At 38.5% G+C, this 16,067-nt stretch overlaps 1 protein-coding gene and 1 long non-coding RNA gene across 3 annotated transcripts in view; one reads left to right on the plus strand and one right to left on the minus strand.

Annotated features, from left to right (window-relative positions):
* LOC140524245 (fatty acid desaturase 2-like protein FADS2B) overlaps nt 1–16,067 on the plus strand; it is a 50,644-nt gene that overhangs the window by 29,268 nt on the left and 5,309 nt on the right. The window contains exons 6-10 of one of the 2 annotated variants that reach the window (XM_072638622.1): nt 5,849–5,909; nt 6,388–6,464; nt 6,916–7,013; nt 9,525–9,621; nt 12,655–12,734. In XM_072638622.1, the coding sequence (XP_072494723.1) occupies nt 5,849–5,909; nt 6,388–6,464; nt 6,916–7,013; nt 9,525–9,621; nt 12,655–12,734 (413 nt within the window). The remainder of the gene's footprint in view (nt 1–5,848; nt 5,910–6,387; nt 6,465–6,915; nt 7,014–9,524; nt 9,622–12,654; nt 12,735–16,067) is intronic. The other variant, XM_072638623.1, reaches the window with a different exon arrangement.
* LOC140524246 (uncharacterized) overlaps nt 1–16,067 on the minus strand; it is a 173,146-nt gene that overhangs the window by 6,823 nt on the left and 150,256 nt on the right. The window contains exon 4 of the long non-coding RNA XR_011973627.1: nt 9,187–9,251. This is a non-coding gene — a long non-coding RNA (uncharacterized lncRNA). The remainder of the gene's footprint in view (nt 1–9,186; nt 9,252–16,067) is intronic.

The following is a 16,067-nucleotide window of genomic DNA, read 5'->3' on the forward strand; positions in this document are numbered from 1 at the left end:
GATCATAAAGAGTTAGATACAACTCAAGCAACTGAACAATTCACATTTAACTTGGCTTCTCAAGAAACTTCAGTTATCTATTGTATAAAATACAAGCTTATTTGAAATTTAAAGCCTTTTATAATCCGACGGCAAACAAATTTTTCAGACTGGCTACATATTGCTCCACTTCACATACTCTATGTTCTAACAAAATTATAGACTCCTTGTTCTTATGTGTCCATTACATTCTGTCACTTCAACCATCTAGCCTTTGCATAGACTCACTTTTTTTCTGGAATGCTGTCCCTTCTCACCTCCACCCATTGAAATCCCTCTCTCCCTTCAAGACTCAGTACAAGTGAATTCTCCCTTGGCTGTCAAAGTTCTCCTAAACCACTGTCAAATTAATTTGTATTTACTTTATTCATTTCCATGCTGTTTTCCCCCTCATAGAACGTAGGGGTGTTGTAGAGTGTAGAATGTAGAATTTCCCTTTGTATCCCTAGATTAGGGACTTACATATAGCAGGCACTGAATTAATGTTTGTTGGATCAATTTATGCCTCTGTTCACTCAAAATTCATCCAAAAAATTCATTAAGCACTTCCTGTAAAGATTCTTTTTTTCTTATTGGCATTGGTTGGCATAAATATCACTTCTCTGAGCCTCACAACTTTGACATAAATATGAGAAAGAATAGATTGGCCTAGATGACATCTAGATAAGACATCTTCCACCTCTAACTTTCCACATTCTAGATTCTAAGCCCTAGACTGGAAACTAGGGAACATATAAAGTTTCGAGAAGACAGGATGCCTGCCTTCAGGGACTTCATGGAGTAATAGGAGTGTCATCAAAGATGAGGACATTGCAAAGTGGAAAGAAAGTTGTATTTTGTGTCAAAGGATCCAGGTTTGAATCTGGGATCCAGTGCTTACTATTTGTCTTGGATAAAGCACTTGATCTGTCATCAAAAATGGAAGAACTCTAACATTCCAAATTCCATGTTCTCTCCAGTTTCTGACATTTATTCTTTAAACACATTTGAGCTCTGACGTTTTATAGTCTGAGTTCCTTCTATCATAGTCTGTATTCCAATATCCTTCTATCAAACATGCCTTCTACATTCCACGTTTTAAATTCCAAAGGTATCTCCTAAGTCTACATGACCATTGATTTCCCTCACAGTTCTAACTCAATAATGCTATAATTCAAGTTAGAAAGGGTGTTAAACGTTACCTAATATGACATTCCCACCCAGTTCAAGAATCTCTTCTCTAACAATCCCAACAAGATCAGCTAGTCTCTGTTTAAACATTTTCAGGGTTTGTTGCTATGATAGAAAGCCCTTTCCATTGTCAAACTCAAGGACTGGTTGATCCAGGGTTAGTAAGGGTTGTAAGAAGTTTAATGACCACACCAATGTTAGACCCATTAAGGGAAGACAGAGGTCTTAGAACTGGCATTGCCTATCAAAAGACCTGATATCATTGCAAATTCTTGTTTCACTATATAGGACAGAGATGCATTTCCCACTATTCCACAATTTTCAAGTTCTTCTGTTTTCACTGTGTAATGCCAATTCAAGGATAAAATTGGTCACAAAGATTCTTCTTTCCTTATTGGCATTGGTTGGTATAAATATCACCTCTCTGAGCCTCACAACTTTGACATAAATATGAGAACTAATGGATTGGCCTAGATGACATCTAGATAAGAAATCTTCTGCCTCTAACTTTCTACCTACTAGATTCTAAGGCTTCTTCTAGTTCTGAATTTCTATGTCCTAATGTCCCTTCCATCACTGGCATTTTGTGTTCTAATGCCTTTCATTTCTGACATTCTATATTTTATATTCTATAGACCCTTCTAGATTAACCTCTTATGTCCTAAGTTCGTTCTATTTCCAATATGTTGTCTTCTAATACCTGGGCAGCTCTAGCGCTCTATAGTCTACGTTTTATTTTCCAAAGTCCATCCCAGGTCTCACTTTCTATAAATGTTCTATGGTCCTTTCTGGATCTGACATTCTCTGTACTAAGGTTTCTAACATTCTATGTCCTAAGATATCTTCAGATCCAATATTGTGCTGTCTGGATTTCTAGATTTCTTTTGTTTTTCTTTTTTTCTTTTTTTTTTTTTTTTTGCTTCTGAAATGCCATGGTTCCATGATGTAAAGTAGGAATGTAGAAATTTCATCTTTAGTTCACTTATTTTGTGGTCATTAGCAAGTATTTTTTAAAAAGCTACCTCTGAAGAATTTGGATACTTTTTATTGACTTGATCTAAAATCTCAGCATGAAAAGTTTTGCTTGACTTGAAAACATTATGACCATTTGTCTTCAGTGGAGCCAAGACACAGCTGATCTCAAAAGACTACACACCCTCCCCTGGGATAGAGGGCTGGGCACTGAGATGCAGCTAAGTTGCAATTGTTCTCTTCCCCACAAGTCAAACAAGAAAAGTCCTCATCCAATTTAAAAAGAAAAGGGAGGGTGTTGAGTCAGAGGATGCCTGCTTATTGAAATTCAAAGGCAAAAGTTTGACTCTCATGTAAACAGGTTTTTCCAGTTGAGGAAGACACTTATTCTGGCCTCCTGCCAAATTACTGAGGGCTGCATCTTGTTCACCTGCTGAGATCACCTGTTGATATCACAATTAGAATTTTAGCGCATAGTTAAAGGGGCAAGGGATATCTTCTGAGTCAGGTAGTAGGCTCATTTTTCCAGTCACTGCTTGTTTAATGTTTCAACCTTCATAAAAGCTTTACAATCCCTCCATGTTCAATATTCTAAGGGCTCTTGTAGCTGCCACAGTTTGACACTCTATGATGTAAGTTTTTTTCCAATTCTGAAATCCTTTGTTCTATGTTTCAACATTCTATGTCCGTGATGGCTGCCTTCAAATGTTTGAAGAACCATTATGCCAAAGAAAGATTTGACTAGTTCTGCTCAGCCCCAGGAGAAGAATTAAGAACAAATGTTGAATGCAGTACCATGGGGCAAGAGTAGTGGATCTGGAATCAGAAGAGCAGGGTTTAAGATTAGTTCCTCCATTTACTTCTTGTGAGAGCCTGGACCACTCATAGGCTCTCTAGGACTGAGCTTCATTGTTCATGAAATGAAGAGGTCAAACTAGACAATTTCAAGATCCCTTCTAGTTCTTAACAGTATGTCCCAAAGAAATGTCAGGATTTCCTGAGGATTAGAGTCGTCCAAAATCAGAATGAACGTCCTTGGGGGACAATAGAATGCCTTCAGCCTAAAACTTAAAAAATATACATATAAATGGCTGCTTGTCAGGTATAGAGGGGAATTTCCTATTCAGATGCCAATTAGGCTAAATAACCTCTGTGGGTATTCTACCATAAGAGGATTCTGTGATTCCTTCTGTCCTATGTTACCTTCTAATTCTAAATTCATCTTTTTCTCATATGCTAATAATCCTGTGTTGACCTGAAAACTTGGTTAAAGAAAAGGCAAAAGGCTAATGATTTAATTATTTAATTGATCAATTCCCTAGTAAAGAAAACGGTAACACAATGCATTATGGAGCCAGAAATGTTCTGGCTACCAATACAAAGAATTGGGCAGCCTTAAATCTGTTTTAGCACAAAGAAGTGTTCTGTTTCCTTCAGATTTATGCTCTCCATGAGTGATTAACTAGACCATTAGAAAGGAATTTCTTAATTGCATAGGTTGTAAATACAATAAAATTTGACAAAGTTTCAAATGGAAATTAGGACCTAAGATGTTTGTATTTGCTTTACCATTAACATGCCATAACATAGTATATGTCTACAAATATTAAGATAATAGAAAACATCCCATTATTCAAGATAGTGTCTTAGGTTAAAGGTCTCTAAAGGAATGTTAAGTCAGCCTTGGCTGGCTTTTGTTGACATAGGAAGAGGCATTCTCTGATTTTGCTTCAGAGAGAGCAAAGAGATTATTCCAAAATTTTGTATTAAACATTATCAATCTGTTACTTCTTTTAAATATTTTTAATAAGCCAAGATATGCCTTCTCATCTTTCATTCCAAACTTCTTCCCCCAGCTGAGCATACAAGAAACACAAAACCCATTACAAGCATGTATAGTAAATCAAGATACATTGACCATGATAGATATGTATACATAATATGTATGTATATACATATTCCCTTCTCAAGATTATTTTACAGTTGATGAAACTGAGGCAAACAAGGTAATGATTTGCCCAGGGTCACACAATTAGTGTCAGGGTAGATTTGATCTCAAGAAGGTGAGTGAACCTTACTGACTGCAGACCTGACACTCTATCCACAACACTATCTAGCTGTCCCTTTCCTTTAGAGTAGAGGCTGCTAAATCATATGATCTTGACTTTGGTTCCTTCGTGATTGATTTATGGCTTCTACACTTCCTCCTCTCTTGGTACCTTGCCCAGGGTCCCCTTCCTCTACCCTCAGAAAGTCCAGTTCTTACTCTGTTCTAGGTCTGTGACTCAAGATTGGGTAGTGGGAGACAAAGCTGCAGGTTATACCTGTTCCCTGCAGCAGTGTCCTAGTATGGGTCTGATGGAGTTTCTCTCTAGATCTGGAATCTTCTCTTTCCCTGGTACACAACCTCTCCCTGGGCACTGGAGTGCTCAGAGGATCCATTCCCAACCTAACTTGTCCCCCTTGGACAGACCTCTCTGTTTCCCTCTGCTGACCTAGATTCACTCTGATATTTTCAGCATCTCCATATCAATTTCCAGTCTGGTGAATTTTCGAGATTGATTTGGAGGAGTTTTTAGATTGAAGCTTACTACACAGCTAGCTTCCTTTCACTCCATGATCTTGGCTCTGCATCTGATACTTTAACTTCTAATATTGTCCTATGTTCTCAGGACCCTTATTCAACTAACACTCTATAGCTTATATTCCCTTCTAATTCTGACATTTTAAAATCTCTGTTCTAGCACCAACATTCTAAAATTCTATGATTCTGGGTTTTACTGAAAGAGTCCAAGACTGACATGGATTTGGTGAAAATAAATAGTTTCTCATCTTTCCTTCCATCCCCAGGAGTTAAATGTCTCTTCCAATGGCTCAGCCTTTACACCTCTCATGAAAATTGTCTGGATGACTCTTTTAACAGAGAGGATAAGAAGCTGTAATTGTAAGGACAAGATGAAGGGAAGACTGTGGGGTGAATTTGAAGCCAAGAAACCCAGATTAAAATCCTGCCTCTCATACTTAGGATGGCTTTATAATGCTGTGCAAATCACTTCATGAAGCTGGATCTCTATTTCCCCAACTGTAAAAAGGGATAACAAGATCTTTGTGATGAATTTCAAATGGATGAGATGAGACTGCTCATAAATGTGAGCTCTTGTTCAAAGAGAGGAGGCACCAAAGGCAAAGTGCTGAATCTGGTCAGGAAGATGAGTCCAAATACAGCCTCAGATACTTCCTAGCTCTGTAACTCTGGACATATCACTTAACCTGTCCTCCTCAGTTTCCTTATCTATAAAATGGGGATAATATACCTCATAGGGTTGTTTTGAGAAACTAATGAGATTACATTTGTATATTGCTTGGCAAACCTCAAACACTACTTGTTATCATCATTGTCATTGTTGTATTATTACTACCATCATCACCTGGTTCAACTCTCTATTTTACACTTACTACCCATAAGAAAATCAGGGCCCAGAGAGGTTAAATAACTTGCCCAGTACCAAACGAGGAGTAAGCACCTGAACTGGAATTTTTATTTAGGTCACTGCCTCCAAAGCTAACATAAATGTTCACCACACTACATACTAACTCTTCACTATATAGCACATTGTATTAACAGGAGTAACTTGTATTCTGGTTTTTTTTTCCTTTCTTCATTCAGTACGGCAAGAAAAAAATCAAGTATATTGACTATGAAAAGCAGCATCTATACTTTTATGTAGGTGAGTCTCCATAACATCCTCTATTCTGATTTTTAAAGGTACCTCCTACCTCTAGCATTTGTTCTGCATCCTGTAGACCTCCCCAGTTCTGAAATTTTATTTTTTAAGACCCCTTCCATCTCTAATAGTCTACACTCTAAGGGCCCTCCCAGTTGGAACTTTCTAAGTTCTAGGATCTTTCCTCCTTTAACATTCAATGGTTCATTTTCTAAAGCCCCTACTACCTGTGACAGTCTATGTTGAATTCCAATGTCCCACTCTGTTCTAACATAGTATGTCCTGAGGGTCCTTTCAACTCTGACATCTTATGATTACAGGAATAGTCATTTCCTAGAAACTGAAGACATTTTGAATATTGCCAACTCAGTCAATAACCAAGGTACAGGTTGCCCAGTGAAAGGGTTGGATGCTCACTTATCTATACATTCATTGTACTAGCACCTCCTCATCTTACTTAACACCTTCTTTTCCCTTCCAGTTGGCCTTCCCCTCCTCATGCCAGTCTATTTCAACATGCAATCCCTGCAAGTGACGTTTCTTCGGAAGGAATGGGGGGTGAGTGACAACCTTCTAGATAGACTCTGTCCTTGGAGCCAAGGCCAATAGAGGGTACAGACTACTCCTCAAATTTCCTTGGTGACAGAGGCAGAGAACATTTACCTTGAAAAAGGATATGGCCAAACCTAGAGTGGGGACTGATAGCTCAGTCCTTAGAGCATCAGACTTTTCATCTAAAAGTCTGGTGGAAATCTGACTTGGTGGCACAGTGGGTAATGTGGATAAAGTGTAATCAGGAAGAAGACTCAGGATTAAACCCTACCTCAAATACCTGTTAGCTGTATGACACTGAACATGTTCCCTAACCTCTCTCAGTCAGAATTTCATTAACTGCCAAATGAGTAGGTTGAACTTCATGGTCTCAAAGTCTCCTCCAGCTCTAAATTGATGACTAGATAACTTCAACCCCATTTAACCTGAAATTTGTTTTTTTTTTTCCCTCTTTTAGCAGCTTGCCTGGATCAGTAGCTTTTATCTTCGCTATTTCATCACCTACAGATCTTACTATGGAATTATTGGGACTGTACTTCTCATATATCTGGTCAAGTAAGTAAATCAACGAATTATGTTATTCCTCTCTCCCAGAGATCCTTTACTTGGGGTCTGGAAACTTGGTTTTCTTTTTATTTGTTTTCAAATAGAGGAAGTTAAGCAGGGCTTAAAGCGCTGGACTTGTGGTTAGAAAGGCCAGATATTAAGTCTGGCCTCAGGCCCTTACTACCTATGTGACCCTGGGCAAGTCATTTGACTTCTCTGCCTGTAAAACGGGGGTAATAATGGCACTTTCTCCCAGGGTTATTGTGAATATCAGAGGAGATAACATGTAAACTCCTTGTTACAATACTTAAAGTGCTATATTAATGCTGTTATAAATATATATTTTGGATAAATATATATTTATAAAGTTGTATATGTATAAAGTTAGTTTCCCACCTAATCCTATTAATTTATTTTTATGAATTTGAGCACATTATGCTGAAAAAAGGGCCACAGGCTTTCTCAGACTGATAAAGGGATCCATGACACAAATAAGACCATAAAACCACCTCTAGCCCAAACCACCAGCTCCTTTATCCCCATTAGGGCTATAGGAACTCTAGCAAAGCCCAAGTGAGCCCTCCATGCACACACCTATCCTAGAGGTTACTTAAGAATTGTGTATCTCAGGCCTTAAAATAGACACTAAAATAACTGGGATTGTCTAATATTTCTTCTATTGCACTTGTGTAGTGTGCTCCATTCCAACCACCCCCTCCCCGACTGAACAGGTTTCTCCCTCTTCCCCCTTTTCCCACTTTTCATTTTATTTGGAAAAACAAAGACCAGATTGTGAAATGGTTTAAACAGACTTGATCGTGTGGATCTCCTGTTCATTGGCTCTCAGGGTTCTCCCTCCTCTCCTTGACTTCCTGACTTCCTTTAAAACTCACATCAATTTCTGTCTTCTGCAAGAAACCTTTCTTAATACCCCTACTACTCGTGTCTTCCCTTTGAAATTGCCCTCATTTCCCATCTTGTTTTGCACGTACATAGCTATTTGAATGTTTCTCCCCCACTAGAATGTGAGTTCTTTTAGGACAGAGACCAGGTTTTTTGCTTTTCCTTATATCTCCAGCATGGAGACAGTGTTACACGGAGTTAAAATTACATATAATAAACATTTTATAAATGCTTGTTGACTGACAGATTGAGATGGCCAGTGAGAGCTGTAGTAATGGAAGGAATCAGTTGAGCTAAATCACAAATCTAAAAATGGCAAAAGAGTTTCCAGTACCTCATTTCACAGGTAAGGAAACTGAGGCAAGGTGGGAAATGACTTTCCTAAAGGCAGGAAGTTAGAATGACATTTAGAAATGAACCCACTTCTTTAGACCACTAGTCAGGTGTTACATTATAACTAAAATATCACTATAATGACTTTTCACATGCCCAGCCTTGGTAGAGCCTTCTGAGCTCCATATTGGTCTGATCAGCCACAGTCAGACATACTATACCTTGATCCCATCACAGTGATGTCACTTTGGTCCTCTTTGAGAACAGACAACAATTATAGCCACTCTAAGTTGTAAAGGGAATAGATTGGATTTAACGATCTCTAGGTGGCCTTTCCAGTTTTAAAAAACTGTGTTCTATGTTCAAATATCACTTACAACCTTAATATTTTATGTTCTATGTTGTAAACTCACTTCCAACTTTAATATCTCATCTTCTGTTTTCTGGAATTTTTTCTAGTTCACCATTCTGTGTTGCAGTCATGCTATCTTTGAACCAAATTTTGCTATGAAATGACTTCAAATAGTGGAATTCCCTACATCTTTAATGTTATTGAATACTTTGCTCCAGACATCAGTAAAATAAAACCAGGGCTTTAGAGGCAGCATGATGTGTCAGTGAGAATCTGGACAAGACATCAGAAGAACTGGTTTCTAATCCTGGCTGTCATTTACTATGTGACCCCCTCAGAGTCTCAGTTTGATTCTGAAATGGAGGCAATAATACCTTGCCTACTTTATATGGCTGCTAAGATGGGAACGTTTTGAAAACTCTGAATTGTTTGGGGGAAGATGGATAACCATTTTTAGTCCAAGTACATCCTACATGTCTTGAGATCCATAGGATCATAGGACTTAGAGACAGAAGAAATCTCAGAGATCATGTGTTTGGCCCTATTATGTTAGAAAAGATGTGACTGAGGCCCAAAGAAGAGGGAGTGACTTACCCCAGGTCACACAGATGTAATAGGGGTCTGGGTAGTGGCAGGGCTAACACATTATATAGCCATCTCTGAAAAGAAAAGACAACACAGTATTGGTCATAGAAGGTAGCCAAGTCCTGCAAAAACCATTATTCAATAACTTCAAGACCTTTGCAATCCTCTCTAGTCTTACTCCTGGTTTTCCCCCTTCACATTCTGCCCTTCCAAATTGCCTAGTACGCATAGTGTACCACTCACATGGTGGTTATTTAATATGTGTTTTTAATGGATGGGAAGTAAATCTCTGTTCCTCATGAAAATGACCAACTGCCTCATTGCCTGTCTTTATGCTTTCTCCAAAGGCTGCTGGAAAGCCCCTGGATTGCATTAGTCACCCAGATGAGCCACATTCCAATGAGGATGAGTAAAGAGGAAAACAAGGACTGGTTTAGCACACAGGTAATGATGGTCACCTTCTAACAGATCAACCACTAAATCAGTGGAGTTGATGAATGTGGGGCATGGTATCCTGTCAAATGGATCAAAAACATGATGAAAATGCTAGACTGTCAGTCTTGGAAGGGACTTGAGAGCACAGAATGTTAGAACTGAAAGGGACATTAGAGCAGAGAATGTCAGAATTAGGAGGGACCCAAGTCTGAAATGTAGGGGTTGGTAGAGACCGTGGAATATAGAATGTCAGAAATGAAAGAGACTTGTGAACATGGAATGTTTAATGTCTGGTGTGGGAGGTTCTTAGGGGCAAAGACAACTGTTAGAAGAAAGAGGAGTCTTAGAACAGAGAACAGAGAATGTCAGGATTCAGAGAAACCTTAGAACATAGATTGTCAGAGCTAGAAGAGACTTGAGAGTTTAGAATACAGGATGTGAATTTTGAAAAATCTTGCAAGTGTTGACTATGGGGAATGGGACTATTTTAGAATGGAGAACACAAAATGGAAAGCTTAGAACATGGAAGGGAGGGAGGAAAAAAAGTAGGAAGGAAGGAGGAAAGAAGGAAGGAAGGAAGGAAGGGAGAAGTGGAGGAAGGGAGGAAAGAAAAGAAGGAAGACAAAGAGAGAAAAAAGGGAAAGAGGAAAGAAAAGTTATTAACTGGTTATTTTGTTCCAGGCACTTAGCTAAACACTAGGGATATATATTTAAGGACAAGAAATACAGACCCTTCTCTCAAAAAGCTTATATTCTAATGAAGGTAGAAAACACACTAGGGAAGCCTAGTGGGAGGGAGAGAAAGGTACCCAATTGGGGCATAGTTTTGAAGTCCCAAATCTCAGGAACAGAGCCAGGAGGAGAGTGAAAGCTGACCAGTCTGGGTCCTGCACAAATTGGAGGGCCCAAGAAAGCCTCACCAATGAAAGAAGGGGACCAACCTGGTGTAAGAATATTTTAGGGTGAGAAAGCTGCAAGGACCATTGGATATTCATGGTATGGAATCTCAGGCACTAAGGGAAATTCCAGAATGGTTTTGAATCCCAGGACGTTAGGACCAGAGAAGTGGGAGAGATATCAAATTTCTGGACACAGATTAAATTATAACACAGAAACAAGAGTTGAAATAGTATCAAAACATAGCATATCAGTGCTAGATGGGACTACAGAAGATCAAATGTAAAAACCAAGAAGAACTTTGGAGTATAGGACAAAATGTGGTATGGTAGAAAGAGCATTGGCTCTAAAGTCAGAAGATTTAGATTCTTACTCACTTTATCACCATTAAGTTATATAACCTCTCTGATCCTCAGTTTCCTCATCTGAAAAATGAACCATTTGAACTAGATGGCATCTGAGGACCCTTCCAGCTTAAGAACTATGATCTTGTGTCTTGACCTTCAAACAGAGAACTTTAGAACATAGAATCTAGTATCTAAAAGGGCTCTTGTGGACTCTCTAGTCTAAACCCTTCATGTTCAACATGAGGAGACTGAGACTTGGCAAGGCAAAGGAATTGCTCAAGGTAACACATCATATTTGTGAGGAAGCTGAGTCAAACCCCCTGACTGCTGTGTTTTTTTATGTACTTTGCTAACATTTTAAAAGAATGCAATTATCTTCCTGATGCTTCCTCAAGTAATCTTTCTAAGAGATATGGAGATGAAAAATATCCAACAAAGATGACCAACAATTCCCAATTAAAGCTAAGTAATACCTTAGAAAAGACTTGAACAAAATATCATTTTGTTCTATTATCTGAGAAGATAGCATGTTCCACATTTAAGGATGTGTCTCTGGAACTAGTTTCATGCAATGCTCTCCTTTTCCCATCCCCCCCCCCCACACAAACACACCCTTGAATTTCATCTCTACCCTTCAGCCTAGTGAAATCTTATCCATTCTTCAAGCACAATTCAAATGCCACCACCTACATGAAGCCTCACTGATCTCCTGACCAGAATGACTCATATCTCTGAATCTCTGGAACAACAGTCTTTACCACTTACATGATACTGACTAATTACTTATGTTGAAGTATATCCCTGATGAGATATTGTATTTGTGTATTTTTCTTGTTAAGTTATCATCTCCTGGAGGAAAAATATCTGCTTTGTAATCCTCAGCATCTAGTATAATATCTTTCACACAGAATATACTCAACAGTCCCTACTGTGTGAATGAAAATTGCAATAAGGAGAAATGTAAAGTTTTACACTTGGGTTCAAAAAATCAGCTTCACAAGAAGATGGGGAAGCATGACTACACCACAGTTGATCAGGAAAAGATTGCAGTGAGTTAGTAGATTATCAGATGAACAATATATTATGACAACTCCCCAAAACTAATATTATCATAGGATACATTGAGAGGCATAGGGTTCAGGACCAAAGAGGGGATCCAGTTTTTGTGCTCTGCCCTCATCTAACCACCTTGGAAGTATTTTGAGAAGATCTGGACATTCAGTTTCAGGAAAAGTGTATTAACTGAAAGTTTAAAGATGACCAAGAGAGTGAATGATATCAAGAATATGCCAAATAAAGATTAAGTGAAAGAACTAGGGATGTTCAGGAGGAGAAAGTATTAGGAGTATGATAGCTGTCTTCAAGTGCTTATTTGAAAGGCTATCATGCAGAAGACAGATTAGAACTTTCTGCTTAGCCTTAAAGGGACCAAACTAGAAATAGCTGAAAAAATAGCAAAAGGAGATTTTGGCTCAAAAGAAGTGGGAGGGAAAAATCTCTTAGTAATTAGGGGTCTCCAAAACCAGACTGGCTTGTCCTGAGAAAACAATGGATTTCCCATCATTGACTGTCTTTAAGCAAAAGGTGGGTGGATATTTGTCAAGCATTTTGAAGAGGTCGCTTCTGGATCATGTATAATTGGAAATCAATGTCCCCTTACTGTCCCTTTTACCTCTGACATTCATTGATTCTATGACACAAGGAGCTCTACATGAGACACATTGAGATATGAGAGAAACAAGACTCCATGACACATACTCACTGAAGTCAAATATCCTGATTTGTGTTTTATTGGCAGGTTCTGGCCACCTGTAATGTTAAGCAATCCTTCTTCAATGACTGGTTCTCTGGACATCTCAACTTCCAAATTGAACACCAGTGAGTAAGAAATTTTTGCTGAACAGGGATAGAATAGTTATTTAACTTCTTTCCCTAGTACCTCATCTTGATGACCTTAACATAATGTGGGGAAGAAGATGGAGGACTGAATTTAAGAGACAAGAAAGAACTATTCTATCAACAAGTATTTATTAATCACTATATATGTCAGTCACATAGACTCTGTAAAAAGTGGGTGCCACTTCTACTCATTGTTCCTAGTTTTGTCCTCTAAAGCTAAGCAAACCAGATCTAACCCTTCTTCCAAGTAACAGTCATTCAAATAAGTACTTGAAGAAAGCTAACATGCCCTTAATTCTTCTCTCCTCTGGGCTGGACCCTCCTAATTCCTTCACCTAATTTGTGCTAGGCTAGGCTCTAGTACAAAGAATGAAACCAACAACATTTGCAATGAGACTATGAGCAAATCCCACCTAAGATACCTACTATGTGTGAGCATGGTCCAATTCTACCTGTTTCTTCATCTGCAAAATGGAGATGAAGTGGGTGGTCATGAGCCTCTAAAGAGAGTATGTGTGTACATCAATATCAATTATTATTAACCATCAATCAACAAGCATTTATTATGTCTACTACATGGCAGACATCACCACTGTCATTATCATCATCAGTCCACACAGTGATTTCATCAGCAAAAGGAACTCCCTTTTAATTAGGTAACTTCATCTACCAATGCACATTAGTAGCATATTGGTAGCAACTAAGAGCCTTACAGAGTTGTCTGGGGCATGTGGAGGTGATGAAATTTGAACCCAGATTTTTCTTACTTCTAGACCTTTCTTGAATCTAAAGCAGCATATGGCCTCTCGTTATTAAGCTGAATAAACATCTTTGCCATGACACCATTAGGGGGAGCCCAACTTTGCTCACTAGGGACTAAAGAGAAAAAGTTGTCCAGATATTCCCCACAGTGATTATAGTCTGTAGGCTTAGGAGTATGACATATTGGAAAATAGAGAGAAGAGAAATTTCAGCAAGAGCAAATATTCATTAAGCATCTACTGTATACAGGGCCTTGAGCTAGTCCTGGGATCATAAATTTAGACTAGAAGAGTTCAGAAGAGACATCGTGTCCAACATTCCCATTTTACAAATGAGAAAACTGAAACCTTGATAGGTTAAGTGAATTAACTGTCTAAAATCACACAGCTAGTCAGTGCCTGAGGTGGGATTTGAACCATCACCTTCCTGACTCTTAACTCCAACATCCTTTGTACCACACCACTGTCTATCAACTGAGCAAAATAAATTATTTACACAGTTACTTCCCCTTAATGGAGCCTGCAATCTAGTTGAGGAATAAGACATCAAACATAAATAACTATAATACATTATTGAAGGAAAAATCCATTAGTGTTCTAAAGTCTTTATGGACAAGGAGGGTAAGGGAAGGTATAGAGAAGAAGTTCCTATCTTGAGAAAGCCACCACAGTGGATAAATTTATATTCCTGAGGTCTTAGTTAATGTTAGCATTAAGAAGAAATAGAACTGATTTGTTGGCTGAACTCCATGGAAAGTTGATCTCTTGAATAACACGTTCTTCCCTGATACTTTGATGCTCACTTTAGATAGACTAAATTTTATTTTAGATGATCTAAGTATCTATCCAATACTTAGATTTCATATATTTGCTTCTTTATCATTTATAGTGAGAAATAATTTCCCATGCCAGGCCCAATCACATATTCCAGACATTTACTAGATTTTTAGATGAAGTTCTACAAAAAATTGAAAAACATGGTACCACATTAGGGAGTCCATCTCTTCGACCTCTCTCTACTTCCTCTGCTCTGTTTCTTTGTGTCAGCCATGGTGTGGGGTGGACCATCCTTCACATTTGTAGTATTTTCACATTGGAGGTACAACTGGAGTAGAGTGGTAAGTGCACAAGACTTATTCAGAAGACCTGAGTGCAAAACCTAGCTCTTCTATGTACTTGCTGCCTAAACTTAGGCAAGACTGTGCACTTCAAGGTCCTCATTTGTAAAATAGGGATTAAACTCACTACCTACTTCACAGGGTTGTGCTGAAGGTCAGATGATGAAGTAATAAACATGAAAGTCCTCTTTGGAAAGAGAGAGAATGAGAAACAGAGAGAGGAAGGAGAGAATCAGAAAGAGGGAGGGAGAAAGAGAGAGAAAGAAGCAAAGATAAAAAAAAGAAAATCTGTTGGGTTTCCCTTGTCTCTTCACCACTGTGTGAGCCACTGTTCTACAACAAACATCAATTCATAATACATTTTTAAAAATCAACTTACTTTTATCTGAAGATAAAATGTATTATACAAAATATAAACACCAAGTAAAGACAGTTTAAAGAAAGCAGCAGATAGGATGGGAGATGAGAATTGGGAGAGAAGCAAAGAAGGAATAAATTGTCCGGGTCCCAGTACTAGAGAAGTTAGAGAAACCACAAAATTCTCTCCAGGCAGATCACTCCTTAGTCAGGTCAAAAAGCTAAACAAGGCTCCACCTGATCATGATTACACTTGTTTGAAATAGCAGACCCATTCGATTGCAATTGACTGGTGGCTAGCACTGGAGTTAGTCCATACCTATATAACCCTAGGCTTCCCATGGGGCTCAAAATTTCCCCCAGTTCTGTTGAGGGAAGCACCATCCTATGCTTCCTCCTCTACATCCTTAGTCCCTCCTTCCCATGGGTACAAAACTATACTTCCCATCGGCCCCCTTGTCAGTTAGGAGCTACAAATGTATTTTATACAATTTAAAGGGCTACATAAATATCAGCTACCATTATATCTCATGACCCTCACAACACCCTTGGAAGAAAACCAATGCTGGCTGTGATTTATAGATGAAGAAGGTAGAGCACAGAAAGATAGAATAAACTTGCCCAAGATCACATTACCAGTTAATGAAAGAGCTAAAATCAGAATGCAGGTATTCTGACTGTTGTCTGTTTAACTAATGCTTACTATCTCCATCTGTCCAGAGGAGACTAACATTCACCCTAACAGATAATCCAAAAGAAGAGATAAAACAAAACAGTTCTTTATATTTGATAAAAAAAATAAAAGGCAATTTTCTCCTCATGAGCATTGTTTTCATAATTACACTTGGCTTGAAGTAAGATTCAAATTCATTGGCATTATCCCAACAGGCCCCAAAGCCTAACCATGACCTGTCTCACAGACAGGTTCAGTGAATGGATGTGAGAGTGATAGAGATTCTTAGAACTTCCCTGAACACAGATACATGCATTTTTATGGTTGTGTTCTCATTAGTGCTATGATAGATCTGAGATCTTTCTGATGAGAGTTTTCCTTCCACCAAGGTAGTCCATACTCC

The sequence above is a fragment of the Notamacropus eugenii genome, chromosome 2 (assembly GCF_028372415.1).
Source record: "Notamacropus eugenii isolate mMacEug1 chromosome 2, mMacEug1.pri_v2, whole genome shotgun sequence".
Classification (NCBI taxonomy): Eukaryota; Metazoa; Chordata; class Mammalia; order Diprotodontia; family Macropodidae; genus Notamacropus; species Notamacropus eugenii.